The following is a 23,040-nucleotide window of genomic DNA, read 5'->3' as shown; positions in this document are numbered from 1 at the left end:
GGGGGGGGGGGGGGGGGGGGGGCAGTTAGAGAAATGGGAATCATTGACAGAATGATTTAAATAGGATCAAGAGAGGAGGAGAACGGGAGCCGTACCGTATCTGCTGAGGCTCTTGGTGAAGGTGGAGGAGTTGGAGATGTTATAGGCAGAGTTCTGCTTTGGCACCAGGGCGATCACTGAGCCATCTGTTACCTGCGCAGCAAAACACACACCAAAATACTCTCAGTATGAAACCGGCTTAGCTGTCGACTGTTGCCTCGCGCCCGTTTTGAGTGCTCCAGTACCTGATAGTGAGCCAAGGTGTTGAGTCTTTTCCAGTCATTGTCGATCTTAGTCGTGACATCTTCATCTTGCAGAATGATTCTGGCCATCCGACCTTGACGCCATTCTTCAAAAAGAGGGACGAGAGGTTTAGAGAAACACAAGAACACAGCACGAGAGCTATATTTGTGAGTATTTGTGTTTATGTTTCATTTGGCCATCAAAACACAGATATCAGATATCGTTTTAATTGTTTCTAGTGTTAATCTAATGTTAATCATCTTCCGTTTACATTAATTAATAAATTTTCAATCTATCAATTCATGTTTTTGAGTAAGTAAAAAAAACTGCTCAAATTAATATTTTTAAATCAACAATGGCTCATCTGACTCTGACAGTTCCCTTCAGCTCTGTGGAGCATTTGAGATTTTAGCTCGTTGTTTCGGTTTTTCAGGATTGCAACCATCGATGGGAAATAAAGACGGACGAAGCCTCTGTGACGTCACTCATTGAGTTTCTGAAGAGTGGCTTTGTAGCTCAGAGTGAGCTGCTCTGTCGTCAGCATCTTGCCATTTGAGGAACTGCAGTTTTTGGCACTTGGCGCTTCATTTTTCTCAGTCCACTTGCTTGCAAACTCTACTGTTTTGGTTCATTCTGAAGGCTCTCATCAATCCAATGTTATTGCCAGCAGCAGCAGCAGCAGCAGCAGCAGCAGCAGCAGCAGCAGCAGGTGGCTGTTTTTAACAAAAAAGCTCTGATAAACCCACTGCACACTACCTGCTCACCACCAAATGGCACAGTTTGTGAACATATTTAGCAGCTATTTTCCTAAGAAATTGGTGCGGACACGGACGTGACTCCTGATTAATGCTTATGTTACACTGTGCCTGCAGGTTATGTAAATGAGCCACTTTATAAGCTGATAATATGTGGATGTTGTGTTTACAGGTTGCTTTGCCTCCAAGCAGCAAAAAAAAAAGAAAAAAAATCATTAATATAAGTTTAATTATACCATAAACTGAATTTGACTATAAACTGCTTCTAGTCCCAGACTGTGGTGGCTATTGCAGCTTCAGTTTTTCACCCTTTTCCACAGAATATCCTGTTTTATAGAATCAATAAATAATAAATAATTAAAGATTGTTCCCCTGTCCAACCATCTCCATTACCTCTACCGCATCTACTAACATTAGGTAGCGGTTCAGACCAGTGCAGCTATGGTCCACCGTCTTGGTCATCTGGATCTAAATGAATAATGTGAACGGGGGTGTGCTCAAGCTGAAACAAGCTGGGGTGCATTCCCATCATTATACCCGTGCACATGCATGCATGTACAGCACTGTCTGTCTTACCCAGGTCCATATCAGAAGCCTTTGGCCTTTGTGAATAGGGGCTGCCCTTATACACAGCATCGAGCAGCTTCTCTTTGACCTGAGTGATGGTGTCACAGTTCAGACACTTGACCGTCACCTCGGGGGAGTTCTCATTCTCCGGGTTCACACAGTGCAACGTCTGGCAGAAAAACAGGTAGAAACAAAGGGAAATGGAAAAAGACAAAAAAAAAGAAAAAGGCTTAAGTAGAGACACAGCAATAGCACTGTGAACTACTGACATGTTTAGATGATTGTTTAGGTGCATTTGAAAGTACCTGAGAACATTTTCACACCTAGTTTGTTTGCAGCTATTTTATCAGCTGGACATTTTCCTAGTCCGTTCAGACTGTTAGGGAAAATAATAACTCAGGATTCACACTTGGATGCCGACCAAAACAACTACAGCAGATCCTGCTGACAACCAGGTTTGTCTGTACGTTTCCAATCCAAACCTGAAGTGCTTTGTTTGGAAAGACAGTGTGATTAACGCTGAGCAGTAGCCGGGCCGATTCACGGCCAGATCATATTCTCACTCCAAACACAACTGAAGCCGAAGCTGCGTGTTTACCCTGGATGAAATCCTTCCCCCCACAGCAGAGTCCAGATTAATTTAGGAAAAGGAGGCTCCCACATTTCTACTGATGATTACTCAGAGTTTGCTTTAAACTTTCCATCATTATCAAATGTGACTCAAACTTAACAAGTCATGCAGTGATTCAGACCAAAGCAAGGCAGACACAAGCCTCCAGGACACAGTGGGTTTACTGACCAGTGTTTTGTAGTCAATCTGCTGCCTGATGAGCTTGTCCTCGCTGAGGGAGTAGCGGGCTTCTCCTGTGATGGCGTCTATGGGTCCCTTCTCCATCTGCTGCTTGATGGCACAGTAAAGCATGAACAGAGGCTCCCCAGCACACTCCTAGGCAGAGAGAAAACAGAGACAGACGAATTGCCAGCAGTTCTACCAGGAAGTGATTTTCCTTGCACAAATTCTTTCATTTGAATAACGGTTAGAGGCTCTAAGAGAAGGAACATTGTCCACAATTTCACAACAAAAGATTCTGAAAAATGTTTTTTTCTTTCTTCATCACTCATCTCACAGGGTTCATAATCATCTGGCTGGAGAAAATATAGTAAAAATAGTCATTTAAAAACAGAATTTAAATAACAACAAAGCGATTCAATTTAAAGCCAGTATATAGAAACATCTGCAAAAACGCAGTCAGACCTGCAAAATTTTGTGTTCTATTTAGTGCATATTAAGAAACTGAATGTAAATGAGCTGCACACAATTCACTTGATTAACAGTGTCACTAAATAAAGTAACAGGCTGTTTGACACGAGTTGTGCATCTCTAGAAAGCAATAAACGTACAAGGAAGTGTTTTCTGCCACCAAACTTGTTATATTGGTTGAGGAGAGGACACTTCATCCAGCAGGAGGCTGTATGTGAGGAAATATTAATTACAAAGCCTAAAGTCATCTTCAGCTGCTATATGTTGGGAAAATAAGCAGAGAGTGGATTGCGGTAAAATTGTGTGGAGCAGTTTGTGGTGTTGCTGCTCCTTTTTTTTCTTGAGCTCCGGTAACTTCACGCACTTTTTTTAATTTGCATTTTTCTCTCTCTCTCTCATTCTGTCCGTCTGCCTCACTCCTTTTACACCTGCTTTTCCCAGGCGCACAATCTTCAAATCAAATCTTTAAGTTACATTTCAGACCCAGTTTTTCTCTGCTGCTCTGTATTCATTTCCAATTCTTTCCTCCCGTATTTTGTGTATTCCCTCTGAACAGGAATACATGTTGCATGAGACCAAGCATGCCAGTTATAGCTCCACCACCCTTCTTCCATATTACCGGCACAAAACCTCAGTGTCATCCCGAATAAAGAAGAAAGCAATTTGACTGTTGCGTGCCAAAGAAATTGGCTACATAACCTTAGTAAAATTCCCTGTCATTGTCCACTGGTAGAATTTTACCTCTCTGATGACTTAAAAGTCATTATTACTCATGGTTTGCATAACTTTCTTTAATAGGCTGTGTATACGTGCAAAAACCACCCACAGAGCTGTGAGTCTCTAATGTGGATTCCAGGTCAAAAAGCAAACAGGTTTCTATAATAAAACATTAAGACCACCTGTAAAGAGAGGTTAATGAGTGAAACCAGCACAGATTAAAAAATAAAAACCATTAAATGTATCATCTCTCAAACTTTACTCCACTACTTAGTGAAGGAGTATTACAGTTGTTCGTCGTGCTGATCACACCATGAAGTGACAGGTCAAACAAACTGGAATTGTACGGTGGCCCTGAGAGCTCAACGCATTCAACTTAAGAAAACACATGCAAATAGTCAAAACACAAGCAAATTCAGAAAACATCTCTCTTCATCATTCTTCATCAATTTTAAAACACATGCGCCGCAAATACTCTCAACGCAACGGAAGTGTTTCCAGTGGACAGTAAAAAGCGATGAACCCGGCTGGGACACACTTGAATGGATGCATTTATAACACATCCATGCAACATGCACACTTGTTGTTCAATGCTTTTAACTTCAAAAGTGCACAAAGCATTAAACAACAAAGTGCGTCCCAGCCAGGTTCATCAATTTTTCCGCGTCCCCTGAAAACACTTCCGATGTGTTGTGAGTATTTGCAGCACACGCGTGTCAAATGGATGCAGATATATTTTTCTGAATTTGCTTGGGTTCTGTCTATTTGCATGTGTTTTGAGCACTCAGGGCCACCGTAGCATTGGCTTAAATTGGTATCAGATCTTCAAAACCAGATGTGGAAATGGTCATTTTGACACTGCAGTCAAGTTCCCAGCCTGTGAGATGCAGACAGAAGAGGAGGAGGAAAATATAGACGGACCAGTCAGTTTTTTTTTTTGCAAGTGGTGCAACACAGCAGTGGAGTTTTAGACATCAGACCTTGAAATCTTCTTGATGTGATGTCTGAAAATGTGAAGGACACTGTGGTGTTATGTAAACATCTCTTTCTTTCTCTTTGTGTCTGGAGGACTGACAGACTGAAAACACCAGTTATATAAATCTTTTTCAGGTCTCTCCCATCGTTTACATCGGAGAGCTTATGTGGCTAGACGCAGATGTTATAAATATGTTTCCCACTCTCCCCTCCATCAAAGACACTTGCCAATCAATGGTGTCATTAGTCATCACTTGGGCTCAAGGAAAACACTCCCGACTGAAGCGGCGGCAGTTTAGAGGGGAGAGAGAGGACACATCACGGCCAATACTCATCCTGACGAGAGTTTAATGATCGACCGCGCAGTGCTCAGGGATATACTTCAGCCTGTGTGTGTGTGTGTGTGTGTGTGTGTGTGTAGGAGATGCATGAGGGTCCAGACAAGAACAGGGAAAAGTACTAATTTATCTGTCTCACCTTCAAGCACACTCAACAACTCACTTTTTCTTTCTAACACATTCCTCTTTTTTTCCTCTCTCCCTGTGAAACCAATCTTCAACCTTTTACTGTTTGATTTTCCTCCTCGATTTTTCTTCATCTCTTTCTCGTACATTCACACATACACTATGTTCCTCCTGTATCTACTGTTGTTATTTAGGACGTATATGATGCTAATGTCCTGGGTTTTATATTATACGTCACATCAGACTGAGGTAGTAGTCACCTGTTTTGGTCAGATAATATTTGGTCAGATTGTTTGTCCCTTCTCCCGAATATGAGCCATAGGATAGATAGGATAAGATATACTGCAATTCAACCACATCCTGCTACTTACAAACTAATTTCCAACTTCCATTCTGTTCAACCTTCCTGCTACAACCATGTCTCCAAGAAATTATGTTCACATACAACTGAACTGTTTTCTCAATTACACTGTGGTGGCAACGTAATCACTGGCTGGGTTTGAATGAAGCTCTCAATTTATTAACAGCAGCGGTGTCAACAGGAAGTGGTTGGGGTGGACGATGGCCGTACAAAGCATCCACAGTCCTATCTTATGCTTTAGTTAGGCCAGGGAAAGACGGTGGTTTTGATTAAATGTAAATAAACACGTGTTTTGACTGGCTGTTTGGACGTTTATTAAACCACCGTCTTTCCCCTAAATTTAACCAAGTGCCATGAGAGTCTAAACAGAACCATAAAAAGGTTTGATAATGCTGTAGCCACTGCAAAACAAAACTCGTTGTCCGTGAACATTTTACTGATATGTTCAGTATCAACATATTTGCAACCTGTCAAATATGTAAATGTACAAAACATTCCCTCATTACATTAATTATGTTGCTATCTTGTGTATAAACGTCATTTCTAGGAGAGGATCGCCTGCTACCGATGTCTTTTCCACCGTCTGCTTTAATTTCAGCCTTTTTTCTCCTGTTACTTGAATGTTCTTCCCTCCTCCATCCTCGCTCCTCTTCTTACATCCCTTACAGCACACTGCCTATTCCTCTGCAACTCCTACCTCCTTCTTCCTCACCTTCTTCCTGTCTCTCTTCCTCACCTCTTTTTAACTCCTAATTGTCATGTCTCCCGCTATTCCTCTCCCCCCTGCCCACCACCTCTGATGCTCGCCTCTAACCCTTTCCTCTCCTCCCTCCTTGCCCCTCTGTCTCTCTCTCTCTCTCTCGCTTTCTCTCTCTCTCTTCCCTTCTTCGTTCCAGTGTTGTACGCATTAAGGACCTTGTTAGCATCTGGGCCAATTAGGTGGGTAGCCGCTAACGAGTCACAGAGAGCATGCATCACACTGTTGTGTTTTAGCTTCAGCTTTCCGCCTTCGTCGCTTTGGCCACTGCATGCTTGTCTACGAAATTTGCCCTTCCTCCACATACCGCCTTCATTAAGGCTCCCCTAATTGTATGCTCATATTTACATTTTGAGGATATAATGATGGCTCCTGCTGTACAGGGAGATGAATAGGCTCGGATTCCTACATAGCTAACGAACAGTGGAAATTATAAATCAGAAATGCACTGGTCAGAGACATGTATTTATTATTTTCTGGCTGAAAGTAAAAGGGATTTAAAATAACAGTTTGAATGTATTTTCAGCACATTACACATGCCCGCACTATAATCATGCTCAGTATACAGTATAATGACAACCAATGTGACCCCCCCCCCCAGAGGATGACATTAAGATCAGGGAAGAGGACATGTCGGCTACAGGAGTGAAATTATGAGGACGGAAGGAAAAAAAAAAAAAAAAAAGGGGAACTTCTCTAAGTTAAACAACTTAGAGAAGAAGAAACGCGTGCTGCTGGGAGGCTTTGATTATCTACTGTATGTGTAAGGCAAAGAAAATATGCAGCTGGAAAAAAAAACAAAAAAAAAAACCCTTTTAATAACCACAGTGAGATAAATGCAGTGGAGAAATAATATAAGCCAGAGGCATTTAATAAAACTCTCTAACATACAGGCAGCATAGACGCACACAATATAAATCCACTTTAGATGAAGACTATTGTTTAGCATTTAAAAGACACAGTAAACAGATTGAATGAAGATATTATATGATTACGCGTCATCAGGCTTACCTTCAGGAACTTATACAGCAGGAATGTAAACCAGTTGGTCAGCATTTTCTCAGCGACAGACTCGGTTCTGAGGAAAAGAGGGAAAAAAGACACAACATTAAAAAGAAAAGCCACAAATTACTGAGTACCTTTTTTATGAAAACACACACGATTTTTCGTGGATATTTCAGGTCTATAATTTCCTCGTAATTTCCTAGGAAGTTTCTTGGAAAGAGCTACATATTTTGGTACTAATTACAAACAATAGCGAGGACAGAAGGTTTGGTGAGAGTTTAGTTGATTTCCAGAGGAATGTAACAGAAGATCTGTTTCATTTAAACCTGCGGACACCAACTTCTTGTCTTGCCAGTAAAGCCATAAAGCCAGTAATGGCCTCAGTGCGGACATGAGCTGTGAGAACTGTCTTCTGAAGGATTGTTATGGCCCTCAAAGGTAAAATGATCCAATTTTTAAAAGGCAAAAAGTGAAGAAAACTCAAGTAAATATGAATTCATCATTAATGTATTATTGGGAATGTTATATTTACAGAGTATATGTTGAATTGCAAGCTTGGCTGTGGGCAAATCTTTACATTTTTGTAATTTGACCTGATCTGCTGTGCTTTGACTAAAAGCCAATGAAATAGAATTAATTTATTACAAATCAACAAAACACTCCATGATACATATTTTACAGCGAATGTCTTGGAAATAATTAGGAAATTATAGACCCATAAAACAAAGCACTATAACCCTTTGAGTGGAAGGGCAGGTCTGACGAGCCCAGATTTGAGCTTTTACCTCCCAGCACAAGTCTGCGTCTGTCCGTCCTGTGAAATATGTGATGCTTTGGTAACAATGACTCTGAGTGTGTGAGACTTCATTATGTTTTGTTCCCACATCAGTAAAGCTATGGTGGATGCTATTAATTTATCTTCTGCTAGTTGGACTGTAAATATTGGATGAAGCGATTAAGAGGCAGATACATTTTACTAACAGATACTTGGATTTGGTTTGTGGTTCACTTGTTCTTCTAATTATAACTTTCTGTTACGACGTATAAATAATTGGTCCTGTACGTCTTCATCTCCTTTTTCTTCTCTGTCTAGTTCTTGCCATTCATCTTCACTCTACCTAGTTATCTATGTGCTTATCTTTGTGTTTATCTAACTTCAGATATTAAATTCAAAAAGTCTGAATTAGATATAAGTTAAATCAACTTGAGTTTAATAAATGTAGGCTACATATATAGATAACAGATTATTTGATTCCTGTATGATGTTTTACAGTGTAGTCTATATTTGTTCCCCGTCTCTTCCTCACCTCCGGAGCAGCAGTTTGGGATGGTTTTTGCTCTCCAGGTTTCTGTCTATCAGGTCGGACAGCAGTTGTTTCAGGACTCCGGTGGCGTACTCCATCTCCCCCTGCAGCGCCGTCATGATCAGAGATGCCACATTGCCTCTGTCCCGCATTGAAAATGACCTGGATATACATTGAAACTCTTTAATTAAAACTCATCAAAATACACGTGCACCATCCTCATAACAGTTCATTTAACTATTAATGCACATTTAATCTATGACTCTGGTTTTCCATAAACCATTCGGTGCTTTCCTGTAATTCTAAGCAAATGTTTTTACTCTTTTTATAAGTTTGCCTTTATTGTCTGAATCCAAGGCAAAAACACAGCCTTTTATGTCATATTTGTAAAATTAAACAGGTAATAAAAAAATGCTTTTCAAAAGACAAACAACTGTGTTTCTCTCCAAGAGGGCATTTTTGTTTTTTGGCTGAACTAAACCAGCAGCTTAACTGCTTTCTGCATTTCCACAGCTGAATGATATTTTTTTTGCTCTTATGTTGTTATTTTTCAGAAGTGGGAGACATTGTTTATTTAAGCTGTTGGAATTTGTAAAATAATATTTTAAAAAAAAAATAAATATTTATAACATTTATTTATTTATAACAAAGAAAGAAAGATGTACACCTCTGAGCCTCCAGGGTTCGGATGAACGTCAACAGGAAGTGCTTCTTTGTCAGCAGCTGGCCAAACAGCGTCAATGCCTTCTCAACATTTGCCTGGACCTGAAGAAAGACAGGGGAGTTACAACAGAGACTAGATTAATTTAAGAATTTTTAGGTAATTAAACCTGTGTAAAAAAAACCATATAACACAACACTGATTATTCAAAACATCTTAAAAGCCTTAAAGCAAGTCCGGAGGGGATCTTTAAGACTTTCCGTATCAGCACATAAATACTACACAGGCACTGTGAACTTGCGGAATGAAAAGCTGTTTGAAAAGTCATGGATACCAGTGTGAAACTTGTGCGTGCGCAATCAACTGCCAAATACCTCAAATAACATACAGGATAAAAAAAACAAAACAAAGCTCTGACTCAGTCTGAGCGAAGACGGATTCTGAGCACGTCCGCGAGCAGACATTTTTTTTTTCTTCGCCGTATGATGAGCTGAGATTGGCTTGTAAACAGCAAGGAAAGACTGATTGGCTACTCTCTCTCCTGCTGCAAGTGATTTTAGCAGACAATTTGACATAATTGTCTTCTTGACATCAGGGGGTGAATGGCTCAAAGCATCCTCTAGCTAAAAGACGAGAATTTTAATCATTGGTCCTGACCAATGACCGTGCGTTTTAGCACTCTGGGCTCCCTGTGTATTCATAGATTGTCTTTGTCTATGACTTTAATCTCGATCTCTGTTTGTTGTTAGACTTTTGCAGTGCAATAATGTATGAAAATGCCCTATTTTGACAGCTTCTGACCAAAATCAGTTTTATTAATTGAAAGCCCTTAACTCAATGTTTTAAGAACGCCTCAACAACCTGCTGTCACCAGGAACTCCATAAACATCCAATCAGACTGGCCTGAACCAGCCCAGGATGAAAGAGAGAATCTTTGGTCAAACAGACGAAGAAGGAAGTGCTGCAGAGGAGAAGAAGCGTGGGGGAACAACAGGACAGTGTGTGTGTGTGTGTGTGTGTGTGTGTGTGTGTGTGTGTGTGTCAGGATTTGTGACAGGGGTGCACCCTGCTTGTTCCAGTGGCTGGCACCTGTCACTACTCATCAACAACACACTAAAGCCCCTGAAGACACCTCTCTGTTGCTCGCTCGCTCCGTCTTTCTCACCACTCTAATTCTCTCCCTCGCACTTTATTGTTGACTGTTTCACATCACTGGTCTTTCTTCCATTTTAATTTCTCCTCCTCTTTGTCATTGTGTGTCTGTCGTGCACGGACACACACACACATACACGCACACACACACACACACACACACACACACACACACACACACACACAAACACATCATTTCCACCTCCCTCTTTCTTTGGCGTCCTATTGTCATCCTTTTGTACCACTGTAACATCTATTCTTTCTCTCCTTCGATGTGCCATTATAAAGTGTCTAGGCCTCTCTCTTAAGTGCTAAATGAGATTCTCAGGCCTCCAGGGTGGATACTGAGTGTGGTGTGTGTGTGTGTGTGTGTGTGTGTGTGTGTGTGTGTGTGTGTGTGTGTGTGTGTGTGTGTGTGTGAAAAGAGAGAGTGAGAGCAAGAGGGAACGAGAAAGATAGACAGATGGAGATGCATGTACAGACAGTCTTTACTGAATTTCAGGAAGGGTACATCCAGCTATATGCAAGACAATGTGTGTGTGTGTGTGTGTGTGTGTGTGTGTGTGTGTGTGTGTGTGTGTGTGTGTGTGTGTGTGTGAGAGAGAGAGAGAGAGAGAGAGAGAGAGAGAGAGAGAGAGAGAGAGAGAGAGAGAGAGAGAGAGAGAGCACAACTGGTGTGCGTTGTAGCTGTCTAGCTTAGGGGCGAAAGCAGTCACACAGAGCAATAAAGCTAGGAGCATTGGTTTACACAGGCCATTGGATTACACCAGCAGCTCCTGTGGGAAATACAGATAGAAGAAGAAGGAAGTCTAGACATAACTATAAAATACGAAAGATCCTTTTAAATCTATGGCCGCTTGGCACCACAAATTAAAGGTGCATGAACGTTTTGGGGATTTTAGGTCAGGCGACATCTCAGCCACAGAGTGGAGTCTCTACAGCGCAGTATCTTGATCTTACACATGCTAAAGCTTAAGCATGTGTACTGTTTATCGTCATAGTGACAGGATGATCAATCCTCAGTCAAGACACTGTGCATGACAAGTGGGCCAAAAGGGTCCCAGCTGAACTTTTCTAAAGATGTGTCTTCACTTTGTCATTATCGGTTATTGATTGTTGATTGAAGGGCAAAAATGGCAATTTTATCCATCTGAAATTAAACCTACAACACAATAAAGTCCTCAAACATCATCTTCTCTACATCATGTTAAATGCAGCAGTACCCAGGTTAAATCTTAATGCATATAATGTCAATGCTTTAATCCTGTTAGGTTAATCATTTTCAATTGGCACCTTGAGTATTTGAAATGACTATCTAATGAAAACTGAAATGTAAAAAGTCGGCTACACTTGCTATTTTAATACATTTAATCAACATTTCACATTTTATACTCATCTCAATTTCAGGTTGTATCTATAGGTTGTGAACTTTAATTAGCAGCATAAGTGAAAACTAGTGTTTCTGGTGCCTCAGACAATAAAAGGAGATTGAAAAACGTAATTAAATGTTCAAGTTTTAGTTACTTATAGCTTTATAATTGTTGAAAGCTCAAGCTAATTATATCTAATAACAATTTAGATCTGATAAGCAAGTTCAACACTAGAGTCACGTTCCTTAGAAAGGCTGTAGAACTCGAACCCTGGAGTGAATTATGTCATGAAGCTTTACACGTGACTGAAAAGCAGGAAAGCAGTAAACTCTTTCATATTTTGCATTATAAGTACTTTTACGTTGTAGCTTTATTCTCTGCTGGAAACCATAATTAGCTTCTTTTCTGTATCCGGGGATAATTTTTTTGCGTTTAAGTAATCACCACTGTTCCTTCTAGCCAAAAATAGCAGCGGATAAGTCACTAAGAACGAATCAAAAAAAGGCAGAAATGGCATCTATGAAACCCCAGAGGGCTTTTTTTTTCTAGGAATATAAATCCACTGTCTGGATTAGAGCGATTAAATGAAGCTGTAAAAGGTCAAACAAATTATTCCTTGACTCCAAAAAGTCAGTGCTCCAATCAAAGTCAATGGAGCAGCACCAGAGTCTACGTCTTAATGATACTGTTGATTACAAACTTGGCACTCTTGGTTTCGAGCTTTGGAGGAGGGTAGTTTCTGTTGACATACTATTAATTCTACTTCCCTCGGCAGTAAAACGTCTTTATAAATCCGGTGCACTATCTCCATTCAGCTGTGCTGAAAGGTAGTTGCATGTACTGGCTTAATTAATAAATTAACAGTGATGTATAATGCAAGTAACAATCCCAGTAACCCTGAATCTTATTTCTCCCTCTCTGGTCTAATCTTCTCGCTATCTTTTGCTTTTGCTTTCTCATCTTTTGCTTCATCTTTCCTCTCCTCTTTTTACATCCTTTAACTTCGTGTATTTCTTATATAACATTTCTTTTCAGTCAATCTCACTTTGAAAACTCCACTTCCCCACATCATGAGAGCGTGATGAGCATCTGTCCCATGAGTTCAGACTAATGACTAAGGCTCTTGAAAAGTCATTCGCATTCACTGAGACAAGCTGAATACATTAAGATAAAGTAGGTAAAATATGGGCTATGAGATTGCTTTAAGGTGACGCATGTGTGGAGTTCTTCTTGCTTCGCATCTCGGAGACCTGTCTTTGATGAAACCTGTCATGGAGTAATGGCTACAAAGGTATTAAGCACCAAAGCCAAGAGGACATTTCTGTGCTATTAAATCCAACTTCCAAAGCACTTGTCACAAATACTTCTCTGCACGTATGTACAGTATGTTCTCATCTTGCTGAAGGGAGCTACTTGTAGTTAGCATAAGCAGCTACTGAATGTTTCTACCCCTTGATTATTTCTGGTAAGGTTGTTTCAGTTTCAAGTTCGGTTGGTGGTGTACTGACCCGTACCTCCATCTCCTTGAGCACGGGATGGTCCTCAATCCCAGGGAACAGGACCCTCATCGCATACGTCCGATAGTCCAAGAAGGGGATCCCAGCCCCGTCCAGCTCCTGGGTCAGCTCGTGGATGTCTGTCTGAAGTTCTGCGAAAGCTACCAAGAAAAGAGGCAGATGGAGAAACAGAGACGATGTCAGGATAAAGGATGGTGAAGCATAATAATAGTAGATAGTAAAGTCTTTTGAATAAATTGTTTGAACTTATTCTCCTGAATTTCCTCAAAATTTTGATTAAGTCATTTGGCTAAACACTGAAATCCTGGTCACTGCTAACTCCAGGCAGAAATGTGCTACATCTGCGAGGCCACTTGTCACCAGCATCTTCTTTTTTCACCTGCCAGTGACATACAAGGACCTGAGCTTGTATTTATCAAACTGCTAGATGTAAAATTTTGGACTAAAGTGAAAGATAAGAGTCAAATTCCTTCATTTTTACTCACAAACTTAAAAACAACAAACTTCTTTTGACTTTAAAATGTTGTCTTAAGTTGGTTAAGAGCAGATTGTAGATGACTGCAGTACATTAACAGTCTATAGTTATTTGCGTTTGAACATTCGATAGGATGCTACACAATTTCTCCGGCATTGGTTTTATTCACTGTCTCCACATCATTGTCTGCACTTGTCAGTTATCTGATGTACCTTGTCTACCAACAGCAGGATTTCCTATGAATTCATTAATATTATAATTTCTATACTATAAATGTATCAGATTGGTGTTAATTTCTTTCACTCAGTGAAGAGCTTTGTTCCTCTCCAGTTGGTACTTCAGAGCTTTTTTAAGTGTAATTCTTAGAAATCTGGCATCCCACTTATGACAAATGCCAATTGTGTTTGCTGAAATGCAAAACCAGGGGGACTGAAGCCAAGTTTTTTTTTTTTTTAAATATATTATCAGTAACATTTGGTACAACAAATTCCACAATACCCACTGGGCCATGGAAAGCACAAACTTGCCAGCACAGATGAATTATAAAGTGACAAGTTCTACTAGCGTGATGTTATCAGTCTGTAATACTGCAATCCCAATTTCATTATGATATGAAAAGCAGTGGAGGGTAATCCAGTAATTACATGACGCTCCCTCACTATGATCAACTGATGGCAATGATTACAAAGATGGACGGTGGATATAAGAATCACAGCACAAGATTAAGCTCGAAGTGTACAACAGTATGACGACAGCACGGTGAACAGGATATATGGGTCAGATGAGGAGCCAGACACAGAAAGCAAAGACAATGCTAACAGAGCACAGTGCATCATTTCAGGTGTCTAGGTCTTATAAAAAGAGGCTAGACAGTAAGGCTGGAACATAAAGATATGATGAGGAGAAAAACGCCCACAAACACAATAAATGAGAACTAAAACGCAGACTAGTCAGAAGCATGAGGGGAATACAGGGATAGGCAGCCATTAAAGAACAATAACAGATCCAGATACTTTTAGTCAGGGACATGTTATTATGTGGGGTTGAAAACGCAAGAGAGTTTTGTGTCTAATTTAGAATTTGTATAAATCTGAATATGACACTTAAGAGGAAAATCCACATTTCATTGGAAGACAGAAGCTGAAAAATGTAAGGAGCTGAATTTCTTCTTCTTGGTGTCTGAGTTCTGCCAAATTCAATCTTTGCTTGTCCAAAAAAAAAAAAAAAAAAAAAAAAAAAAAAGACCCAAATATAATGGAATAAAAATAGGGAAAACGAGCCCGGGGAGAGAAAAGCAGAACCAGGAAACAGAAAACAAAGTTCCTGGAAAGGAAAGACAATTAATTGCATGAGTGGATAATTATTAAGAGAGCGACGGATGAGTTTTCATGCATAATTTCCCCCAGCTGTTATTGGACTGCTTGGTCCACAAGAGAGATGGAGAGAGGGAAGCAAAGAAGATAAGGAAAGAGGAGAAACAAGAAGAAAGAAAGATCAGGGCGTAAAAAAAAAAAAGTGACAGAGAGGAAAGGAAATCCAGGGAACAGAGCACATAAGTGTTTGGGTCTAAGAGGAAGGTAAAGGTCAGACCTGAGAAGAAGAGGAAAGTAGAGTGGAGAGATGGAGATAAGAGAGGAGAAAAGGAGATAAAGGCACAGAGGAGAATGACGTAAAGAAGAGGAAAAAGATCAAAAAAGGGAAAGAATACAGTAGAAGAGATGGAAGGGTTAGATAGAGAAGGAGACACTTCAGACATTCTTTTGCTTTCATTTTCTCGTTCCATTATCTACTCCGCTGCTTCTGTCATCTTATCTCTCATCGTCTCTTCTATCCATTAATCGATCTTTTATTTATTCACATCACATGGAGTTGATGATTAACGCAAACTTCTCTTTACTTTTGAGACAGTTGCAAAGACGTCATCATAAGACGAAGGAAGGTAACAACAGGTAGGAAATAGCAAACGTGTGTCCCGCTGTGTTTACTTCTTGTTTTGCCTCTCCACTGAGTAAAAGTTAGTCATTCCTACTGCTGACATATTCGTCCTTTAAGTCGACCAGTTTGAATTAAACCTTCTGTTCAACATTGCTCACAACAGTTTGGAGTAAAGTGAGGTCCCTTTGCAAAGGAGGGGGCTCAGGATGTTTCACTTGATAGAAAGTGAGGAGAAAAAATGGGGAGACGTTTCACTTACTAAACTCAAACTAATATTGTGATGCAGAAAATTAGAAAGCAATAATAATTGCAAAAGTCAGCCATCGACCAGTGTAGACACAGAAACACACACTTTAATGCTTGTGACCAGTAAAAGGATGTGCAATCAACTGACTGATGACCTGGCGTCTCACTCTCACCTGTTGCTGTAACATGAATTTGGTTTTACATCCAGTTGATAAGAGCTTTCACTTCAGCTGCTGTAAAAACTTGTATCGTCTAGTTCTTTCCAGGAAAAAATCCTCAAGTTTCTGACACAAAAAAAAGACTTCACTCTACAGAAAGCCTGGGATGTGAAAGTGTAGCAACACTGACTGCGCTTACATTGGCCTGTAAACAAAACTTTGCCCCTGAATTTATTTGAGGGCCCATTTGCGTTTTGTTTTGTTTGTTCACGAAGCATCTCAACAACATCTATATTACCTCTCCTGGACTCAAGAGTGACTCTTGCCAGTCAGCAGTTGTCATTTCTAATATGTAGCGATCCATGGCTGATGATAGTTTGGATGATAGTCTACAGTGTGATGTCTGCTTCTCTCGGCTGACTGAACCAAACGTCCCCTGTCTCTTCCCCCTAAACGCTCCTCGAACGAAGCCGACCCTCGCGCACATACACTTCCTTTTGCTATCACACACACGCACGCACGCACACACACTCACAGTGGACCGCCTACTTCATCTGTTCCTCCGCCCACGCGAACTGTCTCGTCTCTACGGGCCAGCTGGGAGTGCAGCAGGCAAGGCGGGGTGCTTTTGGGGGTGGGGGGTGGGGGTGGGAATAAGGCCATGCTTCACTTCCGAGAAAACTGAATGCTTCTATTTCTATTGACTGGAATACTGTCTGGCTTCGTGTTGAGGAAAAGAGCAGGATGTTTGTAGCTGTGTTTCTTGGAAAATACAAATAACATCTTAAACTACGACAAGATGAGAACATATTTCTAAAAATGTCACCTCAGTCAGAAACTGTAGTACTTTAAATCAAAAGTTGCAGTGTTTTGTTTGACAGCTGATCCTTGGTGCCTGATAGAGCTGTGACTCTGTGTCACGGCGGTAATGTAATCACATTATAACCTTGTACCATAACCGTGTGTGCCGGTGCCATTATATCGAGTATAAACAGCTGGGCTGTCCTTACATCAGTCATCTACACTGCCACAAACATGAGCCCCCTCTCAGTCCCTCTCAGCCCGGGCCGTCTCTCACTGTTCTCTCTCATTTTACCTCTCATTTCTCTGCAAATAATCCCCCTTGTTATTTTGACCTCATACACCCCCTCTCTCACCATCTACCTCCCAACACTCCGTACGCTCTCTGTCTTTCAATGTTGTGGTGTGTTTTTACTCAGACCGACATGTTAGACAGCTCTCTCCACCACCATCATCAAAACAACACATGAAGGAAAAATCTTGTTGGAAGAATAGTGTCCGTCCAGCCGGTACACTTCCTGCTGTCCGTGGAAAATCTATATCAAGGAGTGCTGAAGCTTTTTCAGATGCCTGTAGTAGACAGAAACACACATTTCTAAGACACTTTAGAATGTTTGTTCCGCTACTTTCTCTTCCATCTGTGTGTCATGTCAGTATTTCATACCTGTGAGTGAAAAGCAGCTGAAAAATGAAGCCAACACAGACTGCCAAAAACTACAGGTCCTCTAATGGCCATTAGAGTCTGTGAGTCAATCTCCATAGACTCCCATGTTAAAATGCCCAACTTCACATTTTTACAGCCTGATACACAAAACAGTTTTGGTCTCTATAGCTAATTTCCTCCTTCATGATATATCTCACTTTTTTAGACTTAAAGTTATGTATAATGGAGGGGGCGTGGCTGCTTTGAGTGACAGGCGGGTGAGTGTATGCCTGCCACCAAACCAGCATGAACCGAAGTCTCGGCTCCACACACGCCCCACCTCTTTGCCCATTTTTGGATTAGCCAGGAGAGGAGTCAGGTACTGCCAAGAAGGTGACGGCAAAGCAGCATACTCTGAGCTTCAAAACCACTCTTCAGAACTTCACAGAGGCTTCGTCCATCTTTATATACAGTCTATGGTGAAGACACACAGAGGTGGAAACATGCAGCACCCTTTGGTTTGCCTGACGACGATGATGATGGCAAATTTTAAAAAATAGTATGTGCGACTGAGGAGATGCATTAAATTTCATTGTACAGCTGTGCAATGACAAATAAAGGCATCATCTTCCATTCATTCTATTCTAATTGTAACTAAACTGGCCTCGAGTTCCTTCTGTTTATGTATAATTTTATATCAGCTCTGTATTTTCATAAATAAAACAGTTTTTTTTATTTGCTATGACTCAGTTATGACACAGTTGTGCATTCACCTCAGTAAAAATACCCTGCAGACGCACTGTTGTCAGCGATGACGGCAACTGAAATCAATGGTGTCTCTTGCTCTGTCTGTAACCACCTATATATATCTCTCTCTGCTTTATTTCTTTGGCTATAAAACGCCCCAGGAATATCCTTCAACGTTGTTCCACCTGCTCATTCATATCATGAAACTTCCAACTTCCTTTTTCTATCATGTACTGTTGCATGTACTCAGTCAGCGTAGCAGACTCACACAGTGCAACCAGTGTCATTGCCAGTGGCTTATCTTTAAACTAGTTTACTCAGCACAATATGTAGGAACTATAGATAGATATAGACAGGAGAGTGCTGTGTTTTGTGTGGCCATAGTCTAATTTATTACATTTGGGACTGTTATCTAGTTTATTTAGGTGAAAAGGTTATTTAATATGAACTTAAAGAAATATAGACCCAGTCTGATATACATTAAAGACAATCTAAATGTCAGCTTAGCTTAGCATGAAGACTGGAAACAGGAGCAAACTGCTAGATTTCCATTATTCTTTTTTGTTATTATTATTATTCATTTGATCTAAACATTTTGTGAAATGTTTTATATTTTTGCACTTGTGTCTACAAAAAAATTCTATCACCAGTGACCAGATCATGCCCATATACTTAACTTTTCATCATTTAAAAAGTTTTTCTATATGACCTATGATTTGACTAATCACTTTTCTAATGGTTTAAGTTTTAATTTTAAAAGGCTTTGGATAAAACTGTGTACACACTGTTTGCATCGCCTACCTTCTTTACACTCCAGGGCCACTCTGGACTCCAGGTTGTCCATCTGGAGCTGAAGGCGTTTCAAGGTGCGGTCAGCGTCCCTCGACTTCCTCTTGTAGGCTATCAGCACAGCGATGATGACCAACAGAAGCAGACCACCACCCCCTCCAATGCCGATGATGGCTGGAAGCGTCAGCAGGCTGTCTGAGTAGATGTGAAGAGTCCCAGGGGAGTACTCAAACCCCCCAGCACGGATCTGAACACACAAACACAACTGATGCTTTAATGATCGAGAGAGAAAAGACAGAACTTCCTGTAACTCCTTCTTTATTCATACAGTTACACAGTTATTCACCACAGAGCTGCAACGCCAGACTTCTGCTGGCGGCTGCTGAGCAGCTGCGTTATCAGAGCTGAAGGTTCATTGCATTGCTCAAAAGCAGCTCCACCGCAGTCGTTAAGGGAGAGGAAATTACTACTTATTTATTTCCCCCTATAAGATTTTCTTCAGCCAGTCTGGGAATTTGAATGAGCACCTTCCAGAGAGACATAAAAACCAGTCAGCGGTCACTTCTCCAGCAGCAGATGGTTTGAAAATAGATGAGGTGGTCTGAAGAGATCAAAAGTTGGTGGTCTGATGAAAGAGAAGTTGGTTGACCTGATTTTTCTACCACAAGGATCATTAAATTTTTATCTGTTCTGTGCTCACACTAAACAGGCTGATATCTGACAGGCTTAGACTGGGGAGGCTTACATCACCTTGGCTGTGAACATTATTTGTAGGAAAGGTTTTCGATTCTTGCCTTTAGGGGAGCAGTTTCAGAGGGCTTTGATAATGAAGATCTCACAAGTTAACTTGCTCAGTGCTTTTAATGATTCTGCATTGTCTGCAAATACCAAGGCACAATATTTTGGTTTTTAAGATGGATATTTTATTTGTTAATGTTCTCGTTTTTTACTGTCAAAACTGACTTCGCTCAGGAAGGGGTGAACAAAGTTAAAGCAGTGCAGTGGAGGCAGACACAGACAATGTTAAAGTCATTTACGCACACTTAAGACACGCAGAACACTCAACACACACGTATACACTATACACACACACACCCAGACACACTATAAGTAATCAAACAAAGTAATCACCAGCATTTAAATCTCTCCCCAAGGAGCCTTGCTAATTATGGGAAGTCAAACACATGTAATGTTTTTTTTTTTCTGACTAACTACATTTACATAAGTGTGTCTCAGAGAAAAGAATACACACGCACACACATGCACACAGAGCAAAGGAACCCATCAAATCAAGCTATCCACCAGGGGGGTTGATAACCGATTCAAATGAGGTGTGATTATGCACTTTGAAGTTCTAAGTGCACTTTCATGTTAACATTATCAAAGTCTGATTGAAAAAAAAAAATAAAATAGAGAAGCTGTTATATCAATATCAATGTAGTCAATACCTACAAATTAAGTTTGCAATAGTCTAGACAATTAAACTAGTTTGTATAGCATTAAGCAGCCAGCTCGCTTTGTGGACATGAGCAGGTTCTTTGTTTGCAAAGGGAAATTCAGCTAAATTAAAGTGTATAAAAACTGGTAGCCAATCACATGAGGTTTGATCAATTAGGCTGCAGAAAGACGATACTGAGTCCACACAATCTGATGCAGCTACAAGGTCCTTGTATCCTATTTTACAATTTTTCCAGTATTTTATTTTAAGTGTTAATATCCATAAGAAGATATATTTGTGGTTTTAAGAACCAAAAGCCATCTCACTGTAGTTGAAGTCGGTGAGCCAATCAGAAGAGAGGAGGCTCTGAACCTCTCTCATGATTGGCTGGCTGTTTTTCTGAGTGATCAAATAAAAATATAGCAGATTTCGGGTAAATACTCAGAGAAACCAGATCCTGCAAGGTTGGATGGTGGGTCCAGGTGGGTGGTACTTGGGGCGTGGCTGAGGGTTGTGACTGCTTTGTTGTGACATCACAAATTTACAGAAGTCATGACGGCTTGTTTTAAGGCTCAGTTCCTGAATACAGGCTGTGTGCATTTCTCTGTGGACTGAGTGCTTTGATGGCTTGTGTAATTTGATAGAGGTAACTCGGCTTGATGGGGCATCTCCAGCCTTTTGTTTTGGTTTTACACCTGCAACTTTAATGTGTGAATTCCTTCTCTCAGCTCCCGTCACTGCTTTCCACCGGCATCAGGCAGCATCAGTTTTCATGTACATATGATAAACCCAGCAGACAGACATAAGTATTGACGAGCTGCTAACAGAGCTATAAAGAGAGTGGATATTGGATTTACATTTGGGATGTAGTTAAGTGATGACATGTCAATGGTTGTGTTTTGTGTTTTGTCTTAGTTTGTTGTCCTAACCACAAGTGGCTAGTGGCAAGTCAATTTTGAGATTTCTCCAGACTTTAATTGATTATCCTTTATATTGCAATTAACGGGTGATACAAGTGAGTCCATGCCACTGTGTGTAGGTCCCACAAGAAATATTAGAACAAATTATCATATGTTGTCAGTGTCAGCATGGGATGGGAGGGGGTTTCATCTCACACCTTTTCACACAGGACATTTTGACATGTCATAGCGGAAAAGCACAGGTGTAAATATCTATTTTTACGATGGCTTAATTCCATTCAACTGCTTCAGTTTCAGGGTCCCGGTACTGCTCGTGCCGGCTCACTGTCAACACTGTCACAGCTTACGGAACAAGTGTCTCGTTAATGATGGCTCTGTTGAACAGAACAGAGACATCAATAATGTTATTAGTGCCATCTGTGCTTTTCTGTGACAGGTCAAATGTCTGCTGTGAAAAAGGACATTAAATAACAGTAAATTCAGGAAATATACATTTGAAGGTGGCGCTGATTCGGCCGTCTGTCGTGGCTGTTTAACATGTTTCCACATGAAACAAAATGCTGGAAGGCACTTCATTTAAATATTAATGAGACTTCAACTTGTTTGTTTTTAGGAAATGGGAAAAACATGTAGCTTTTCTTTGATAGTGGAGAGTTTGCCTGGGTCATGGGGGTGTGGGAGGCCTTCAATACAAGTACACATGTTAGATTTGTGAAATTCTGAGATATATGGTTGCGTTGTTAGCCCTTAATATAAAATCAGAGGTCACTGGTATATCTGGTATAATTAACCAGGGGGAAACATATCCTCTGATGATTTGAAGACAGCACAAGTATAAGGAATAATAAGTTGGTGACACATTTTCTGGGCATTTTTCTATTTTTATTCTCCTGACAGACTGAAGGACTGACGGAGGAACTTAAAAAGCTGAAGGCCAAAACAACAAACAAGTTTCTTCGAAAAACTCAAGGGAGGCACACAGCTGCCAACACACAGCTGAGCATCTGAGGGGACACACAAAGGCACACTGACATACACGTTCAACACTTCTTACTGTACACCCACCGACCCACACACACACACACACACGCACACACACGCACACACAAGCCCAGTGTGTCTGGACACCCATTGGGGTCCCCTGTATGTAGGTCATTCTACATGGGGAATATTATTGTGCCACAGCTGTGTCCTCTGCAGCTCTGCAGACAAAGATGTGCGCACAAACACAAACATATGAGTACACTCAAGGATCGAGGCACAAACACAGTGCATGTAACCACACACACACACACACACACACACACACACACACACACACACTCACTCACACACACACACACACCACACACACACATACAACCACAGACGCACACACACCATAGAAGAGATAAGAACAGACAGCTCTATTTTTTCTTCGGCTATTGTCAGGCGAAGGACTAACTCCACCACCCCCGCCAACACATCGCATCGTTCCGATATTCAACATGACATTTCATTCAAAAAAAGAGAAAAGGGAGGGTAAAAAAAAGAGAAAAAATTCAAGAGAGTTGCACCTTGGAGCTGGCTGTATCCGTTGAGAGCTATCATACTGAATTACATGGATGTGCTGTCAGTGGCTTTCTAGGTATATTGGCTGTAGCTAGCGGGGAGTAAATGTCATAAAGATATAGTGAAATGACTGTGAAAGGACATTGGTGATAAGTTTAAAAGGGGCAGGAGATTGGGGGGTGGGTGGGT

At 40.8% G+C, this 23,040-nt stretch overlaps 1 protein-coding gene across 1 annotated transcript in view; it reads right to left on the bottom strand.

Moving 5' to 3' along the window:
• Positions 1-23,040, bottom strand: part of LOC111655265 (plexin-A1-like) — a 254,910-nt gene that overhangs the window by 16,458 nt on the left and 215,412 nt on the right. Inside the window, exons 20-28 of the mRNA XM_023406597.2 lie at positions 18,955-19,189; positions 13,140-13,288; positions 9,116-9,213; positions 8,452-8,610; positions 7,151-7,217; positions 2,404-2,550; positions 1,614-1,773; positions 285-388; positions 96-192 (exon numbers count right to left, since the gene is read on the bottom strand). Coding sequence (XP_023262365.1) covers positions 96-192; positions 285-388; positions 1,614-1,773; positions 2,404-2,550; positions 7,151-7,217; positions 8,452-8,610; positions 9,116-9,213; positions 13,140-13,288; positions 18,955-19,189 — 1,216 coding nt within the window. The remainder of the gene's footprint in view (positions 1-95; positions 193-284; positions 389-1,613; positions 1,774-2,403; positions 2,551-7,150; positions 7,218-8,451; positions 8,611-9,115; positions 9,214-13,139; positions 13,289-18,954; positions 19,190-23,040) is intronic.

The sequence above is a fragment of the Seriola lalandi genome, unplaced genomic scaffold (assembly GCF_002814215.2).
Source record: "Seriola lalandi dorsalis isolate HSWRI2012SDOR001 ecotype SW California unplaced genomic scaffold, Sedor1 jcf7180002054312, whole genome shotgun sequence".
NCBI classification, from domain to species: Eukaryota; Metazoa; Chordata; class Actinopteri; order Carangiformes; family Carangidae; genus Seriola; species Seriola lalandi.
The sequence above is the reverse complement of the archived record's forward strand: the minus strand, read 5'-3'. Positions and strand labels throughout refer to the sequence as shown.